Here is an 18228-nt window from a genome sequence, read left to right on the forward strand (position 1 = left end):
TACTGGGGGGAATCTTCACTTTTAATTTTTTTTTTTTAACATTTATTTTTGAGACACGGAGAGACAGAGCATGAACAGGGGAGGGTCAGAGAGAGGGAGACACAGAATCTGAAACAGGCTCCAGGCTCTGAGCGGTCAGCACAGAGCCCGACGCGGGGCTCGAACTCACAGACCGCAAGATCATGACCTGAGCCGAAGTCGACCGTTTAACCGACTGAGCCACCCAGGCGCCCCTGGGGGGATCTGCACTTTGAAGAGGAGGCTGCCTGGGAATGAGTTGTATTTTGAGGTCTTTCCTGTCATTTCTGCTTCCTGGGCACACGAGGACAGGAGCCAAAATGACAAAAGGCCCCACCCAGACCGGTGGTGCTCTGAGGGCATCCTCAGGTGATGTTAACTAACTCAGAACCACCGAGGATTCCTGCCACCTTAGTTCATTCTGTAGAATTAAGCAAGTGTTAGCTCAGAGTTTTAAGTGAGAGGCAGAATCTCAGGTCAACAGAAGACAGATTGGTTGAGATAAAAAGGCAGAAGAAAGGATGAGCCTGACAAGTTTGGGATGGAGCAGTTCAGTCTGGCCAGAATAAATAGGACCAAAAAGGAAGTAAAGGCAGAAAAGCATCTGAGGTCAATTTATAAGAGGCCTTCAATGCCAGAATTTTTTTCGTCAGTAAGAGGGAGGATCAAAGTGATGTTTTAGGATGGTGAGGCCCCACAATCTCCCAGCCCACGTGTTCCTCTTACAGCATGGTGTGAATGCTTCCCATTCAGAGGTCCTGTGTCTCCTTGCCTTGAATCTGGGTGGGCCTGTGACTTACAGTGGTCGGTCATAAAGATGATATGTTTCTGCCTTGTCCTCTTGGGATGGTCATTCTTAGAATGCAGAGAGGTATTCTGCCACAAGCCGAGACGAGGGTCCCAGGATTACCTGCCAGGTATGTGAGTGAAGATTGCTCCAGAAAGTTTTAGTCCCCGTGAAGTTCCCTCAACCATCAAATCTCCCTTAGTGCTCAAGTCTTCCCGACTGAGGGCCAAGCATTTGTAGAGCAGAGACAAGCCAATCCCAGCGCCTGTCTGAATTTATACCTGCAGAATCCATGAGATAATAAAATGATTGAGATTTAAGCCTACGGTTGGGGTAAGTTCTTGGTTAATTGTCACACGGTAGTATATGTAGCTAGAGTTGTTATCTGCCTCTAGGACAGTGGCTGTAGGTTGGAGAGATTAAGGATAGGAATATCGGAACGTAGGGTTCTCTTGCAGTACAAGAGGGTTTAAGAGCCTGGACAGAAAAAGACAATGGCAAGAGCAGAGTCTCTCTTGTGCATGTGGTACTGATCCCAAATCTAGGAATGGTTTTCTCCTCATGGGTCGAAAGGACCAGAGAATGGCACTTGTAGAAATGCACTCATTCCAGCCGTTATTAAGGGTGTGCTCTGAGGGTGAAACTCAAGATTCAGTTCATTTTTTCTGGTCCCTAATTTCCTGAATGTCAAGCTTGATCAACAAACAAACAAAAAATGGGAGTGCCAGTCTGGCTCAGTCAGTTTGATCTCAGGGTCTTAAGCTCGAGCTTCACTTTGGGAGTACAGATTACTTTAAAAATAAATAAAACAAAATCTTTAAGAAAAATACAATGCCTTAAATTGGGAAGTGTGAGTGCTTCCATGTAAGTGATCTCATTTGATCCCAACCACAGTCGTGTTCACGCGCAATGCGCTTGCATGGGGGGTAGGAGGAGAGGGTTGGGACCTGGCCCCTGGCTGTCTCTGAGCAAATCCCTCGTCTGAAAATGGGGATTAGAGGCGCCTGGATGGCTTAGCGGTTTAGCACTGACTTTTGCTCAGGTCATGATCTCACGATTCGTGAGTTCGAGTCCTGTGCTGGGCTCTGTTCTGACAGCTCCGAGCCTGAGCCTGCTTCAGATTCTGTGTCTCCATCTCTCTCTACACCTCCCCGCTTACCACTCTGTGTGTGTGTCTCTCTCTCAAATATAACTTAAAAAATTTTTTTTAATGGGGATTAATCATAGCACTACTTCTCTCATGGGTTTGTTATGGAGACAAAATGAGATAATGCATGTAAAATAATATGACATAGTAAGAAATACAGGTTTAGTCTTCGTCCAGGTTCTGGCACAAAGCTTCTAGAACTCTTGTAATCTCCGGAATGGTAGGGGATAAACCCCTATCAACTACACACTAATAGGGTGACTGCAGAGGCAGGGAAGCAACAGCTATCATATAGACTGAAAGGGACAGCTATTGAACGGGGGTTTGCATGGCAAGGGTTGTAGACTTGAGTCATCTTAGAGAACGGATAGTTAGACCCACAAGAATAAGTAAACAGACACTTAATAAATCACACTGAAGGGGACGTGCAGAGAAATCAGTGAAGGAAACAGTGGTATCATTAACATCAAGTATACAGTGAATGACTGTTCACCAACATCACATTTTCTCTTTTTTTTTTTATTGTTTTTTTAAATCATTTTTGAGAGTGACACAGAGCATGAGTCGGGGAGGGTCAGAGAGAGAGGAGACACAGAATCCAAAGCAGGCTCCAGGCTCTGAGCCGTCAGCACAGAGCCCGACCGGGGCTCCAACCCTCATGACCTGAGCCAAAGTCGGGACGCTCAACTGACTGAGCCCTCCAGGCGCACCCACCAAACATCACATTTTCATATGTAAAGAGCCAACAAATGAGGACAGGTTTGGGGGACGTCTTAGAGGACTTCTTCGTATCAAAGGAAAACTGACAGTTGTATTTGTGCGTCGGGCGTCATGGCCCTGCCTGCGTGCCCCTCTCACCTCCTTGCATGGTCCCGTATCTTCAGCACGGTCTCTAGAGTTCCAGCTTCAAGTGTCCTCTCAAAGGCAGACTTTTTCTCAGGAACACCATCTGTGTTTCCTCTAAGGCATCTTAGTCTCTGCCTTATCTTCTCCAACCTTTCTTTTAGCATACATGAATTTTGCAATATTTTTTGAAACAATAAAGCACTGTATCGGGTGCAAAAGAAAAAAAAGACAGGGATGACAAAAACTTGTCTCACAGTCTCTCTGCCCTCAAATAGCTCTTGGGCCACGTGACTACGCAGCCATACTCTGTGATACCGAGTGATGTGCCATGGAAAAGACAGCACAGGGTTCTAGAGACACAGAGCAATAGGAGAAGTCTTCGCAGAATTGGTGATATGACAGTGAGGCCTCTGTGCTACACTCGGTAATTTTAAAGTACCGTGAACATGTCTATGTTTGTGTTCCTTTCAAAGCGTAAAACAGTCATTGATCTTGGGTGGAATATATACACCTTGAGAGATTGACTGAGTCAAAACATCACTCTGCGTTTTATACATGAGGCAAGCGAGACCCACAGAAAGACACGCTTGCTCAGGGGGCACTTTCTTAGACTTAAAAGTGGTTGTGAGAGTGCTCAGAGGGTTCATGTGCACCGATCAGTTCTATCAATTCATTTTCCGCTGTGCAGGGAATCCTTCATAGAATTAGATTTGGTCCTTCTGGGTTCTTCACCATCCAAGCTAATGTGAAATTTCGCCTAGTCACATGGCGATCCCAGAGTCGTAGGACTGGCAGTTTGAAACCAGATTCTTCTACAGCTTCCTGGCCCATGTCGAACATCTGCTGCAGGTGCTTCCACCCGGTTTTGGCAGTGATCATGAGATATTCTTTGTTCTCCGGGTGTAGCTGGCAAGAGTGTGCAGCTATGACGAGCGACTGACAAAAGCGACCGCACACGAGGAGGAACAAGGCGCCCACCTCTCCACAGGTGTCAGTGGGATGACGCTCTCAAATCCGGCGAGGACGGTGGCCTCCCACGTGTAGGGGACTCTTGCTCTCAATCATCATGTACATGATGGTGATGGCCACCTCAAACACATAGTAGCCGTAGCTCATGTCACCGAAGTCTAAATCCCAGACACGTGATACGTGGCACCTTCAGGGGCTGACTTGATGGCCTCCACTAAAATGTTATGGTCATTAAGGTCTCCGTGATTGACACCTGAAAGGAGAAACATTAAGCCACGTGAAAACAGGTATTTTAACCCCCAGTTCATTCTTCCCACTTCTCCTTTCTCGGGCATGGGCCATTCAAGCAATGCGATGAGCAGTCAGAGGTAGAGCTGAACCCTATTTTCCCTGAAAGAAAGTAATCTCCTCTGAAAAGGAAAAAAGCAGTAAATTCGGTGGTTGAACTTGCCTTTGCTTCTGATCAGTACAAGGCCAGACAATGGAGGTTATAGTCACTGCGAACACCTGTTAGCGTAAAGGGAGAGGCAGAAGAACCCACCCCAAACCAGAAATGTTTAAAAAGAATACATGTCTGTTTGTATTATTATAAGAGGAGTCTAGGGGTGCCTGGATGGCTCAGTCAGTAGAGCATGCAACTCTTGATCTTGGGGTTGTGAGTGAAGCCCCACATTGGGTGGAGCGATTAAACAATATTGGAGAAGAAGAAGGAGGGGGGGGAGGCGGAGAAAGGGAGAAGGAGGAGGAGAAGGAGGAGGAGGAAGAGAGGAGGAGGAGGAGAGAGGGGAGGAGGAGAAGCCGCTACCAAGAGTCCTAGAATGAACTAGATGTGTCTATTTTAACTTAGGATTTCCAAAAAAATTTCTTATGACGGGGCACCTGGATGGCTCAGTGGGTTAAGTGTCTGACTCTTGATTTGGCTCAGGTCACAATCTCACAGTTCATGTTCCTTCCAGGAATGCGCTGAGTCGCACTTCCTGCTCCTCAAGATGTTGGTGTATGGCCATGTGACTTTTTGGTCATTGACATATGAACAGAAGTGATGTCACTTTAGGGCAGAGATTTTAAGGGCCAGTGTACAGTGCCCTACATTCTTGTTCCCCATACTCTAGCAATAGTCCCAATTGGTGAAAATCCCATCCATCTAAATCCCAAGTGAGAACTAGTAGAACAGAACTGTAGCCAACCCATGATAGGCATGCAGCCCGAGTTAGAACTAAACCTTTGTTTTTGTAGTCCACATGATTTGGGGGCTATTTGTTACTGCAGCATAGCCTTGCATAGCTGATACACAGTGTGGTATGGGAGGAGACCCAGGCAAATAGAACAGGGGAATAAAATGGAGCCCCAAAACATTTCGTTTATTGCAGAGGTGTACTGCAAACAAAGAGAGGAAAGATGGCTTTTTTTTGAGAGAAAGAGAGAGAGAAAGGGTGGAAGTGAGTGAGGGGCAAGGAGAGAGAGAGAGAGAGAAGCAGGACTCACCTGAGGCAGGGCTCGTGTTACCCAAAACGGGGGGCTCGTGATCACCCAATGCAGGGCTCAAGCTCATGAACCATGGACATCATGACCTGAGCAGAAGTCAGATACTTAACCAAGTGAGCCACCCAGGTGCCCTAGAAAGATGGCTTTTTAATAAATGTTGGTGGAAAAAAAATATCAGCCATGGGAAAAAATTCACACCCATATGTAAATTCCCGATGATTTTATAGACCTATTATGAATGCAAAAGCTATGACATTTTAGTAAGATCATATAGGAGAATATCTTCATGACCACAGGTAGAGAAAATTTCGACACAGACACACAACCACTAACATAGAGTAAAGATTGATGTATTTGAAACCAATAAATTAAGGATTGTTCATCAAAATATATCGTAAAGAAAGTGAAAAGGGAACAGAATGGGACAAAATATTTGTAACACATAACCACCGAAGGATTTGTATCCAGCAATCAATGAGAAAAAAATCCCAGTAGAAAAACTGGCAAAAGACTTGCATAGGCACTTCACAAAAGGGTTTACCCAAACGGCCAATAAATAGGGAAATGTATAGTAAAACCCCAACAAGAAATCATCACAGGGGTGCCTGGGTGGCTTAGTTGGTAGAGCCTGCGACTCTTGATCTTGGGTCGTGAGTTCAAGCCCCACATTGGGCATGGAACCTACTTAAAAAAAAAAAATCATTACATTCTATCAGATGGGCGAAAAGTAAAACATCTGATGATACCAAGGGTGTAGAGCCATGAAAAGTTTCATCCTCTGCCGGCAGTAGCATAAAGTCGACATACAACCACTTTGGAAAACAGTTTGACATTATCTCGTAAAGCTGCATATAGACATGTCCTATGACCCAACAGTCCTACCCCAGGACCCATGACGTCACACACTCAGTAATCCAGATGAGAAATGAGGGTAGCTTGGAACAAGTGGTGGTAGTTAAGGTGGGGTAAAGTAGGTAAAAATGGGGCACATTTGAAGTTAGAGCTGGTAGAATTTGATTGGGTGTGAGGCGTGAGAGAAAGAACAAAGTCAAGGCTGCCAAGTCCTAGGGTTGTGATCAGACCAACTAGTGAGTGGTGGGTACATTTTAATGAGACGAATATGAGTTGTGAGGGCAGATTTGAGGGCAAATCAACTCTGTTTTCCTGCTACCACCTCGCATTGCGTGTTTGATTTTTTTTTAAGTAGGCTGCACGCCCAGCCTGGAGCCCATCATGGGGCTTGAACTCATGACCCTGAGATCAAGACCTGTGCTGAGATCAAGAGTCAGATGTTTAACTGACTGAGACACACAGGTAGCCCACCCCCTTGCATTATGTTTACATAAAGTAAATGCTATGGATTGAAATGTGACTGCCCCGCCGCCCCAACAATTCACATGTTGAAGCCCTACCCCCAGTGTGGTGGTATTTGGAGATGGGGTCTTCAGGAGGTTGACGGGGTGAGATGAGGTCATGAGGGTGGGGCCCTCATGATGGGATTTATGCCCTGATAAGAAGAGACACCACAGAGCATGCCTGACACAGAGAGAAGGTGGCTGTGAGCCAGGAAAGAAACTGCCCATGACGGCACCTCAGATTTCCAGCCTCCAGGACGGTGAGAAATAAATTTCCGTTGTCTACGCCCCCTGGTACTTTGTTAACGCAGCCCAAGCGGAGGCCACAAGGGACACATACTGCCTCGGTTAGGCTTGCTAGAAATGCCCCTTACTTTCTTGTCCTTTGACTAAGGCTTCACGCTCAGTCAAGAGGCTGGTTACACCCTAGAGAAACTGTTCTCCGTGTCCATGAGGAGATATGGACTAGCGTGCTCACCAGAGCCCCGTGATGTAGCAGAAAAAAAAAAAAGGGAACCCACACAAAATTCTATTAACAAAAGAACAAACCAGGCCAAAAAAATTACAGTATGTTCGGGGAGCCTGGTGGCTCAGTGGGTTTGGCGTCTCGATTTTGGTTCGGGCCGTGATCTCACGGTTCATGAGATGGAGCCCCGCGTCGGGCTCCGTGCTGACAGTGTCGAGCCTCTCTCCTCTCGCTCGGCCCCTCCCCTGCTCACACTCACTCTCCCTCAAAAATAACTAAGTAAAAATTACAGTACATTGAAATAAATGGTGGTACGCACATACTCTGGAATACTATTCAGCAGTTAACAACGGTGAACTAAATGAACTGGAACTACAGGTCAAGTGGATCAATCCAGAGACAACACTGAATAAGAAACGCAGGTTGCAGGGGCACCTGGGTGGCTCGTCAGTTAAGCGTCAGACTTCGGCTCAGGTCCTGATCTCGCAGTTCGTGGGTTCGAGCCCCGCGTCGGGCTCTGTGCTGACAGCTCGGAGCCTGGAGTCTGCTTCAGATTCTGTGTCTCCCTCTCTCCCTGCCCCTCCCCTGCTCATGCTGTCTCCCTCTCTCTCAAAAATGAATAAACATTAAAAAAAATTAAAAAATAAACTTTAAAAATAAATAATATAAATAGCAAAAAAAAAAAATACTTATTTGATCAGAGGAATACTCACATTCTCGAAAATCACCTAACTTGGTCAGGACCTCGCCCTTAAACAGCTGAATGACCTGTGTGACGATCTCTCGGTTTCGGCTCTGGCCCAAGGCATACAGGTACTTCTCCAGAAGAGGAACGTTTTTCAGATTCCAAATGAAGTTTTCTCGACGAAGGCAACTTAACTTTGGGTGATGGAATTTCTAAATCAAAGGCAAAGAACTCTTTAGAGTCTGGAGAGTCGGAGCGACCGCTACCTCGAGCTCCACAAACCCCCCCAGTGCTGGTCCCAGGAGCGCACGGGAGGGGCGCCACACTCAACAACTCGCCCCATTTAATCCCCCCACAAAACAATAACTCCATATTTGCACAGGACCTCGTGGCTCTGAGGGCACGTGCCCATCTCGCTTCACGCCCATGATGGTGTGTCAGGGATTAGCCACAGCCTACGGCAGGGCCGGAGGCGGTTACAGAGACCTCTATTCTCCCCACGTGACCTGCCGGCCCCTCGTCACCTCTCTGACTTCACCTTCTGCTGCTTTTGCTGACTGTCCTCCAACCACCCTGGCCTCCCTGCGGTTGGAGAACTCGCGGCCTCTGCGTGTGCTGTTTCCTCCTCGTGGGATACTCTTGCCCAGACCTCCGTTGGTCCAGGGTCTTCATTGCTACCAGCTCCTTACTCAAAAACCACCTTCTGTGGAGGGCGCCCTGACCACTCCATCTAAAATCTCAGCCCCTCTCCAATGCTTCAGATCCCTCTTCTCTGCTTGTTTTTTCTTCTTAAGGTGCGGCACATATTGCTAACATCCACCATACTACCCCCTCGCGCCTGCCTGTCCTCCCTAGAACGTAAGCTCCACAGAGAGGAGTTTTGTGCTTGGTCCCCACGCCTGGAACGGTGCCTGGTGCACAAAAGACACTGCTCAAGCAGTATTTGCCGAGTAAATGAGCATTCTTACAACAGAAAATTCTAGAACTGCCAGGGCCTTTAGATTTTGACCACTCTATCTGAGGTTTGAAATGGCTTTGACCATCGTTGCACAAAAGGGGAAACTGAGTTTGGAGCAGGATAATGAGTTACTAGTGGGGGGCTGAGGGAGGGCTGACCTGTCCCAGAGTGGGGGGATCACCGGTGGAATAGTGTTTCTCCTGTGAGAAATACACTTACATGACAACCCAGGATACTGCCAACACACAGAGAGGGGAAAAAAAGTCCATAAACGATACGTAGACTATTAGTGTGAGATATTCTGGTGTTCTCCATTGTATTCTATTTCTTTAACAATGTGCCTCTAAATTCATTCTAACGTCCACTCTTGAGACCTGGGGTTCCAAATCCTTCCCCTGACGTCCCTGCTTTCGCCACCACGTCCTTGAAGTAGCCTCAGTTTCAATACCTCGCACAGGAGGTACTTTTTACCCTTGAACGGTTCTGCCCTCTTCCTTCTGCTGAGCTAAACTGTCTCAGCAATAGTGTCCCTGCCGTGGGCTGTCACTGGGACATCCGTGCCAATAGTGTCCCTGCCGTGGGGTCTCGCTGGGCCGTCTGGGGCCGTCTGGAACACGGTCAGTGCTTCTCCCACATGACTGTCTTCCATGTACTCCCGGACAGGGCTCCTCCCCCTCAGAGCCTTCTCTTCTGCAGAGTCAACCTTTCTGGTTCCTTCCGTGAGTCCTCACATGACAGGGTTTTGAATTCCTGACCCACTGGTGTGTTAAGTGCCACCGCAGATCACAAAAATACTCTGCATAGTAAGCACTAAAACACTGTTAGAAGCTGTGCCTTCTGGGGGGTAGCACTGGAACTAAGAATGGAGATGATAGGGAAGAGAAAAAAATGTTCATTTTATGCCTTTCAGTACTGGGTGAAATTTCAACCATGCCTATTTCTTACTTTCATTTTTTTAAGTTTATTTTTGAGAGAGAGAGAGAGAGAGAGAAAGCGCAAGCATGGGAAGGGCAGAGAGAAAGAGGAGAGAGAGAGAATCCCAAGCAGGCTCTGTGCTGTCAGCTTAGCACCTGGGGCTCGAATCCACGAGCCATGAGATCGTGACCTGAGCCGAAACCAAGAGTTGGACGCCCAAATGACTGAGCCCCCCAGGCGTCCCTCTTACTTTCATTTTTAAAGAAAGTAAAATATAACACTCTTGCCGGGCTTCCAATGGAGCAACGGTCCACCCGGGAAGGCTCTGAGTCGGCTCCTAAAATGGTGGCACTGTTAGCCATGCAGCCCACAGGACACCCTCTCGGCTCCGGCAGGAGAAGTGGGAGACCACCCGGAATCCAGGCCAGGAGTCACACACGGCTGGGTTTCAACGTCACACACGGCTGGGTTTCAACGTCACACACGGCTGGGTTTCAACAGGCTCTGCCACTTAATATCTCGGATCTGTTCCTTGACGGTGAAATCAGAGTATCAACACCAGCTTCCCAATTGTCTCTGATAAACTAAGACACGAAACAAATCAAGACCTCATACGTAGCGGGTGCTCAGCAAAGGTTTATTGAACATGAATGTCGCAGCCAACGCGCCCGACTTCTCTGGCCTTTCTCTCCTGGCTCCTCGGTGCGCCACGCCGAGCTCCTGAGGGTTTCATCACTACTGCATTAAATGTAAACATCCCGACTGAAGGGCACAGATGGTTAGACTAGATAAAATAGCAAGACCCATGTACACACTGCTTGCAAGAAGGACTCGTAATATAGAGGCTGTGGGCATAAAGCAGCCAAGAATTTTTTCCACTCAGTCTCAGGAGATGGGTAAATATCAAGTCTCTGGGACAGAGGGCATAAAAATCCCTAAATCTTATTGTTGGGTGTTCCCAGCCCCGTCCCATCTCTTAGCTCCTGCTAGTCTCCACCTTACTTCTCGCTAAAGCACCAGCCGGATGGAAAGAAACTGTGGGAAGAAAAGGAGTGACTCGGGCAGGCTGACCACAGTAGCCACAAGAGGGGCACAATGTGAGGTCAGTGGAGGCTGCTTCCTGCTCCGTCCTACGGCAAGAAGTCCTTTGCCGGCACAGATCTCAGCAACCACCAGCCCCATCTCTGATAGTTCCTCTTCTCCCCTCTATCCTCCTGTCCTTGCGCGGCTACAAAGGCCACCTCGTGACTGATGTCAGGGGGAAGCTGCTACTATGTGCGCGGGGCCTGGACCCAGCAGACACAGGTGCAACCCAGTCTCGCTCAGCCCTCCCCTCTCCCACAGGCTTCACATTAAATCAATCAACTACTTGCTCTGGCTCCAAATTATCTTGAACTTTCCTTCAAGCTTGAGGAGACCTTCGAGCTCTCAATCCGCGTTATCTGATTATTCATTAGCTTCTAGATGCATTCCCTGCCTCCATTCTGGCTTTCTGCCATCCATCCACCACACTGATCCACAGAGTGCTATAAACTAGAAATCTTGCCTGTTTAAAAAACCCTCCAAGTCCCTAAGCTCCTCAATCGTATAGCTGATGATCTTATAATCTGACCATGGGATTTTCCAAACTTATCTTCTGTTCCCTCTAGGCTAACCCCTGTATTCCAAGCATAACGAATTACCAGAAGTCTGGAACATGATCATTGTACCGGCATGGCTGTCGCATGTTCTTTCCTCTAGCTAGAAAGCCCTCCCTCTTCGTCTCTGACTGATGGGTTCCTAACTTTTAAGAACCAGCTCAAAAGTTGCTTCTTTTTTTTAATCCAGTCCTCCTGAATACCTGCTATGTTTCACCACTGTTAGACAGCAAGGGAAAAAGATGATGAAGGCATAACCCAGGGCTCCTCGGTGGCTCAGTCAGTTGAGTGTCCGACTTGGCTCAGGTCATGATCCCGTGGTTTTGGTTCGAGCCCCACGTCGGCTCTGGGCTGACAGCTCGGAGCCTGGAGCCTGCTTCGGATTCTGTATCTCTCCTGTCTCTCTGCCCACCCCCCACCTCAAAATAAATAACATTAAAAAAAAATAAAAAAAAAAAAACAAAGCATAAACCTCTTAAGAAGCTCACTGCTTCTGGGGCGTCTGCGTGGCTCAGTCGGTGTGTGTCTGAACTGATTTCAGCTCAGGTCTGATCCCAGCGTCATAGGATAGAGCCTGCGTTGGGCTGCGTACTAAGCATGGACCCTGCTTGGGATTCTCTCTCTCTTCTTTCTCTTCTCTCTGCCCCACCCCCCTGCTCAGTGTGTGCTCTCCCTCTCTCTCTCTAACAATAATAATAAAAAAGAAGCTCACTGCTTCTCATGAGCCATATGTAACAGGAAGTGCAAATATGCAATAATTACAATACCATATGTGGTAGACTGTTGTTCTGATGTCCCCTATGAATCATGCTTCCTTTATTCACACCCTAGGTAGCTTCTCCCAGTTGACTTTGGGATTAGACACGTCACTTGCTTTGGCCAATGAGACACTAGCTAGCATGATTCAAACTGTCTCAATAACTCAATAACAGGCTCAATAACTGTCTGTGAACTGGGATTTGTCCCCTCGGAGCACTTTCTCGGAAACCAGCAGCCATGTTGTAAAGACGCTCAGCCATCCTGAAGGATGAGACACCATGTGACAAGCAGAGGCCACATGGAGGACTGAGCTCCCAGCTGAGTACAGCTGCATGAGTGACCCCAATCAATACCACACAGAGCAGGAGATCCACTCAGTCAACCCATGGAAACATGACAAATAAGTCATTATTGTTTCAAGCCAGTAAGTTTGGGAATGACTTGTTACACAGCACTAGCTGACTGGAACATAGCCCAATAAGTACAGTGATAGAAGGATGTCCAAGTTCAGAAGTAGCAAGAGAAGGAAGTGGTCAATTATGCACAGCACGGGAAGAGAAAAGGTCAGGGGAGATTTCACAGACCTGGGCAGAAAGGAGCCTTACTGTCATAAAATTCATGCATCTAAGACCCTATTTCCTTCATCACAAACCTTAGGAGGCACCACACATAAAAAGGGAGTCTGGGGGCGCCTGGGTGGCGCAGTCGGTTAAGCGTCCGACTTCAGCCAGGTCACGATCTCGCGGTCCGTGAGTTCGAGCCCCGCGTCAGGCTCCGGGCTGATGGCTCGGAGCCTGGAGCCTGTTTCCGATTCTGTCTCCCTCTCACTCTGCCCCTCCCCCGTTCATGCTCTGTCTCTCTCTGTCCCAAAAATAAATAAACATTGAAAAAAAAAATTAAAAAAAAAAAAAAAAAAGGGAGTCTGACACTGGGTCTATCTTTTAAGTAAAATAAATCAAAACTAGGGGCGCCTGGGTGGCTCAGTTGGTTAAGCATCCGACTTTGGCTCAGGTCATGATCTCACAGTTCATGAGTTTGAGCCCTGTGTCAGGCCCTGTGCTGACAGCTCAGAGCCTGGAGCCTGCTTCAGATTCTGTGTCTCCCTCTCTCTCTCTGCCCCTCCCTCACTTGTGCTCTCTATCTTAAAAAAAAAAAAAAAAAAAATCAAAACTAAACAAAAATTCTTAAAATAAGATAAAACCGCAAATCTTACCTCCAGTGTCTTATCCAATTTGCCAGCTAGCCTTCCAATTTCATACAGTAGCTGGGGGCTGATGGGGATCTCAGCTATAGGCCTTCCTGGGAGGTAAGTCAGGAGCCTCACCAAGTAGCTTGCGATTTCGGAGCCACTATCTAGATGGATGGAAGGTTATATCCTGTCAATTATTCTCCAGAAAATGGACTTTCTGGCTTTGTAATTATTATCATAGAGAATAACAGAAATCACAGAAGAAGAGAAATGCATGAGCTAACCTAAAACCAGCCAGCAGGATTTATGAAGCAGGACTGAGCAGATCGGCGCAGACAGAACAGACAAACCTCACAGCCCCGGAACCAGGCACTTACACACCAGCAGTGCTCCAGCCCCAGCTTTGCCGGCCTTAGCACTAAACATAAATTGCCTGGTCTGGCAAATGGACCTAAAACACGTTTTCATAAGTTTATAATTGAGGAAAGTGTGATATAGAGAAATGACAGTTTCAGAGGCTTCTTCAGGGGCAAACGGGGGGGAAAGCCTGTGTGTTGGGGCCTGGATGGGGCCTCACTTGTTTGGAGCCATGCAGATTATGACAGAATGGGTGATCGTATAAGAGGGAAATAATGGTCAAGATTTAACCTTTAACAAATTCCAGGGCTGAGCTGATTTCAGGCTGCTGCTTAGAGAACTCTACAGGTTCAGCTTAGAATTTTGGCAAAATTAGAGGGAAATGGGCCAGAGTCTCACAGACGAGGACTCCAGTCTTAGGAATATGAAGCAGTGGGTCCCAGGTTACCATACACAGAAATGACAGAGCTGGGATCTAAAACCCCTGATTTCTAGTCCTGTGTTCTTTCTTCCACACCACAGCACCAAGATACACAGCCGGTCTGATGAATAAAAATGTTCATTATTTTCTGTTAAAAAAAATTTCCCCTAACTCCACGTGTCCTTAGTGCCTCATCCATCAAGACCTTCCTAAGGGGAGGAGTTACACCAGATCCCAGCTCTAACCACTTCGGAATCAGAGCCCCTGATCTGCACTTGGGTGATGCTGTGGCCTCCCCCAGCCACTGAACAAATAACCACATCCACGCTGGGAGCTATAAACCTGTTCTTGATATTCCCACCTGTAGCCAAAATGCAGTAATGTACATGCACAGGCGATGACGAGTGACGTGGTAATTTCTTACCTGTGGACACAAGAGAGGTTAGGTTGTCTCCTTTAGTGCGACACACAGAGGCTGTTGGGAACCCAGCGGCTCTCAGAAACATGATGATGTGACTCTGAACTTCAATCAGCTCTGGAGTTTTGCTCGACTCAGTGTTGCTTATTTTGAGGACATACTCAGTCGGGCCATCTGTAATGTCTTTGGTTCTTGAAATGCATACGTGAAAGTTTTGGTCATCGTAGCTAGGAAGTGGCTGGATCTTGGAAACTTTTAACCCAAATACCGATTCCACTAATGCAGAGGCTTGGGTTTCACTGAAAGCGGGCTTGGTGAGAGCCTGTGACTGAAGATCATCTCCACGTGACATTATGTCTAGAGAAAACAAAAAAACTAGAAAGAGACATATAATGAATATATTTAATGAAGTGATGTTTCTTAAGACAGACCAATAATGTTGCTCAATATTGATTCTATAGTTCTTACTATTTAAAAAATTTTATTTTGATGTTTATTTATTTTTGAGAGAGAGAGAAACAGAGTGTGAGCAGGGGAGGGGCAGAGAGACAGGGAGACACAGAATCCGAAGCAGGCTCCAGGCTCCGAGCTGTCAGCACAGAGCCCGACGCGGGGCTTGAACCCACAAACCGTGAGATCATGACCTGAGCCAAAGTCGGACGCTTAACCGACTGAGCCACCCAGGCGCCCCAATATAGTTCTTATTATTAATTTTCACTCATAAAGTTAAAAAATCACATCAGCAAATGAGATAAACAAGTGGGTGTTTTGGCAGGTGAGTAAATTTCCTTGCACCACAAATTACTTTTAAACTCACCTTGCAAATAGAAGGTATGTTTCCAGAGACAGAATACAGATGAGGAAAGCGCCTGGTATCACCTCATCCAATTCCTGCTCTGCTCCCCGCTTTATTTATGGGCAGATTTGGGTCCTGGGAGGTGAGAGGCCTCACCCAAAGTGACATACGATGTAACAGTAAGGACTCGGCTCTTGACACTCCTAAGCCAGGGTTTGGTCCCTTTGACTACGTTACCATCAGTTCGGGGCTAAAATATAAACTGAAACACGGTGGTCTTACTCTCCTAGCCCCACTTGGAATTCTAAGGCTCACCCTCCAGCTTACCACGCATGCTCCCGGTACGCCAGTGTGGGCTGGCGCGCAGAGCATCATGGGAGGCACAGGTGGCGATGTGAAAGCGCGCCTAGCGGGCTCTGTAACCCCAGAAAAGTTAACTCTGGCTTACAAATATCCGAACAATAAAAAACTTAAGAGCTATTCAAAACAACAAGTCATAAGGCAGTAAGTAATAAACGAAGGGTGCCAAAGAAACCCTGGGTTAAGTACAAACCTGACGTGTCTGAATTAACACTGAATGACTCCATTTACCTTAACTCGTAAAGAATACATTTTCTCCGGCTAAGAGGAATAAGGGCTTGAAATAAAAATGTTACGTGGGGCACCCGGCTGGCTCTGTCAGTGGTGCGTGTGATTCTTGATCTCGGGGTTATAGGTTTGAGCCCCACGTTGAGGGGGGAGGTGAGTAGAGACCACTTAAAAAAAATCTAGAGTGGGGGCGCCTGGGTGGCTCAGTAGGTTAAGCGTCTGACTTCAGCTCAGGTCGTGCGTGATCTCACGGCTGGTGGTTTTGAGCCCCGCGTCGGGCTCTGTGCTGACAGCTCAGAGCCTGGAGCCTGTTTCGGATTCTGTGTCTCCCCTCTCTCTGTGACCCTCCCCCGTTCATGCTCTGTCTCTCTGTCTCAAAAATCAATAAACGTTAAAAAAAATTTTTTTTAAAAATAATAAAAAAAAAAAGAATCTCATGAACAGTTAGCTCTTATTGATAGAAATAAGAAGGTGTTGCTTCTGGCAGGGAGGTGGCAGGAGAAAACTTTCGGGAGGAAAATGTCTATATTTTTACTGTGCTTTGGTTACATAGGTGTATACATTTGTCAAAACTTAGCTTAAAACTTAAGTGAGCGTAAGATCTGTGAATCTCACCAAATGTAAATTTACATTTAAAAAAAAAAAAGCCTGTGTGAGAAACTGGCTAGGAAGAGGGTTGAAGGGGCGTCTAAGAGCTTTCTCAGAGTCCCCAAATCACCATATGCCTGTTAGTGTGCAATCACTTCAGATCTATGAAACCCAAAGCCCAGCCCACCGCGGTGAGGACAGCGAGGTAAAATTCAGGGAGGCACACACAGGATGTGACCCCTTCCTGCCTCAGCCCAACACTGTTGCCTGATGACTCCAGCGATAACAGGAATATTCGTCTAACCACGCCATTCCCCTCCGCGTCCCCGCCTTCCTCGACGCTCTTTCCCGCACTGATTTCTCCCACCTCCAAGCCTGCCCCAGCTGCTCAGTTTCCACCACCTGTTATAGTTCCTACGGTCTTGCTAATCACTTCTCATGTTTACTTTCTGACCAGAATATTTGCTTTCAGATTGTGTTCACTAAAGATGTTGTAAAAACGCCTGAATGGGGTTTCGAAACTTAATCTTTGCACCTGAAACCTCCGGGCACCAATATATCCTACCACACTGCGTTTGAGCTTTAAAACTACATGAGATTTTGAAATTCCGGACGAAACAGGGGAGTTATTCTGCATTTTCCCTCCTCTCCAGACGTTACCCCAGCGCGCCCTGCACACACCCCCTCCGATTCCTTCTGCGCTGTCCTCGCGCCAGGCCCCGTGCAGGTCTGCACCCCAGCACCCAGCCCAGCCCCACAGCGCGCCGCCGGGGATTCCGGTGGTCTTCCCGCTGCGGCAGGGGACTGGTGGGGGTCGCCGGGGCCGCGGAGGGGACGAGGAGGAGGGGGCTGCAGCCCCGGACCCCGCCCCTCCGCCAGGGGGCCCCCGGAGCCCCCAGTGCACCCCCAGGCCGGTGCCTCGGCCCAGACCCCTGCTCTCCCCGGTCGGCTCACCCGCAGCGACCCGGGTCCCGAGAGGACACAGCTGACCCGCACCCCGCGGTCCTGAGGCGGCCCTGGCCAGCGCGAGCCTGCAAGCCCCAACTTCTGATTGGCGCCTCGCCACCCCTCCGCCAGTCAGTACACAGTGCTGGGGGGCGGGTCCGCCACGCCCCGGCCCGCGAGATCCGGCTTCTGATTGGCCCCTCGCGATCCCCCTCCGCCAGTCAGCGCAGAGTGCTGGGGGGCGAGGCTCGGCCGCCGTCCGCACCGCCCCGGCCCGCGAGATTCGGCTTCTGGATTGGCTCTCCGCAGCTCTGTCCCGCCTTCCCTCGGTGGTGACCCCACTCAGAATCCGTCTACCTCTCACAGAACGGCATCTCTTGTTTCTGATTGGCTTTTGTGGGTTCTGCCCCGCCCCCTTTCTGCGCCGGAAGAGCACCTCGCAGTTGGGTCGAGTCCCTCCACGGCTCAGAGCGCCGTTTCCACCAGACTTCGGGGTAGTCTGCTTTCCCTTGCCTCGGCCTCCGTCCAGCTGCCGCCGGAGTCCGTTCCCGCGCGGCCCGAAGTTACCTCCCTAGTGCCGCGGGCCCACGCGCCCCTCCGCCGCGCGCCGACCCCACCACCGGCTGGACTCGGGCCGCGGCTCCAACTTGCACTCGCTCCCAGGCCCGCGGGCCGAGCAGCAGATGGAGGGGGCGAGAGGGCGGCCCCCGGCTTCCCGCGGCTGGGCCCAGGTCGGGCCTGAAAACCCTGCAGGAAACCGCCGTGTGCCCGCGGAGTGGGGATCCCGGTGGTCGGGGGCGCCAGGCAGGACTTCTCGGTGGGTCGGAGCTCTGGCCTGCTGCGCGGCCTCGGTGGTTCTATGCCCCCTCTTGCCCCCTGCGGGTACCGCACCCCTCTCC

General features: G+C 48.7%; 1 protein-coding gene across 1 annotated transcript; it reads right to left on the minus strand.

The window, feature by feature from the left end:
• Nucleotides 1-2612: 2612 nt before the first annotated feature.
• On the minus strand, nt 2613-17416 carry HYKK (hydroxylysine kinase). Its single transcript, XM_030317186.1, is given in 9 exon segments — nt 2613-3593; nt 3595-3773; nt 3776-3823; nt 3825-3931; nt 3934-4020; nt 7787-7970; nt 13241-13380; nt 14419-14769; nt 17339-17416. Coding segments are annotated over 8 exon segments (1125 nt in total). The 5' UTR covers nt 14765-14769; nt 17339-17416; the 3' UTR covers nt 2613-3559.
• Between the last annotated feature and the right edge of the window lie 812 nt (nt 17417-18228).

This window comes from Lynx canadensis, chromosome B3 (genome assembly GCF_007474595.2).
Source record: "Lynx canadensis isolate LIC74 chromosome B3, mLynCan4.pri.v2, whole genome shotgun sequence".
Lineage (NCBI taxonomy): Eukaryota > Metazoa > Chordata > Mammalia > Carnivora > Felidae > Lynx > Lynx canadensis.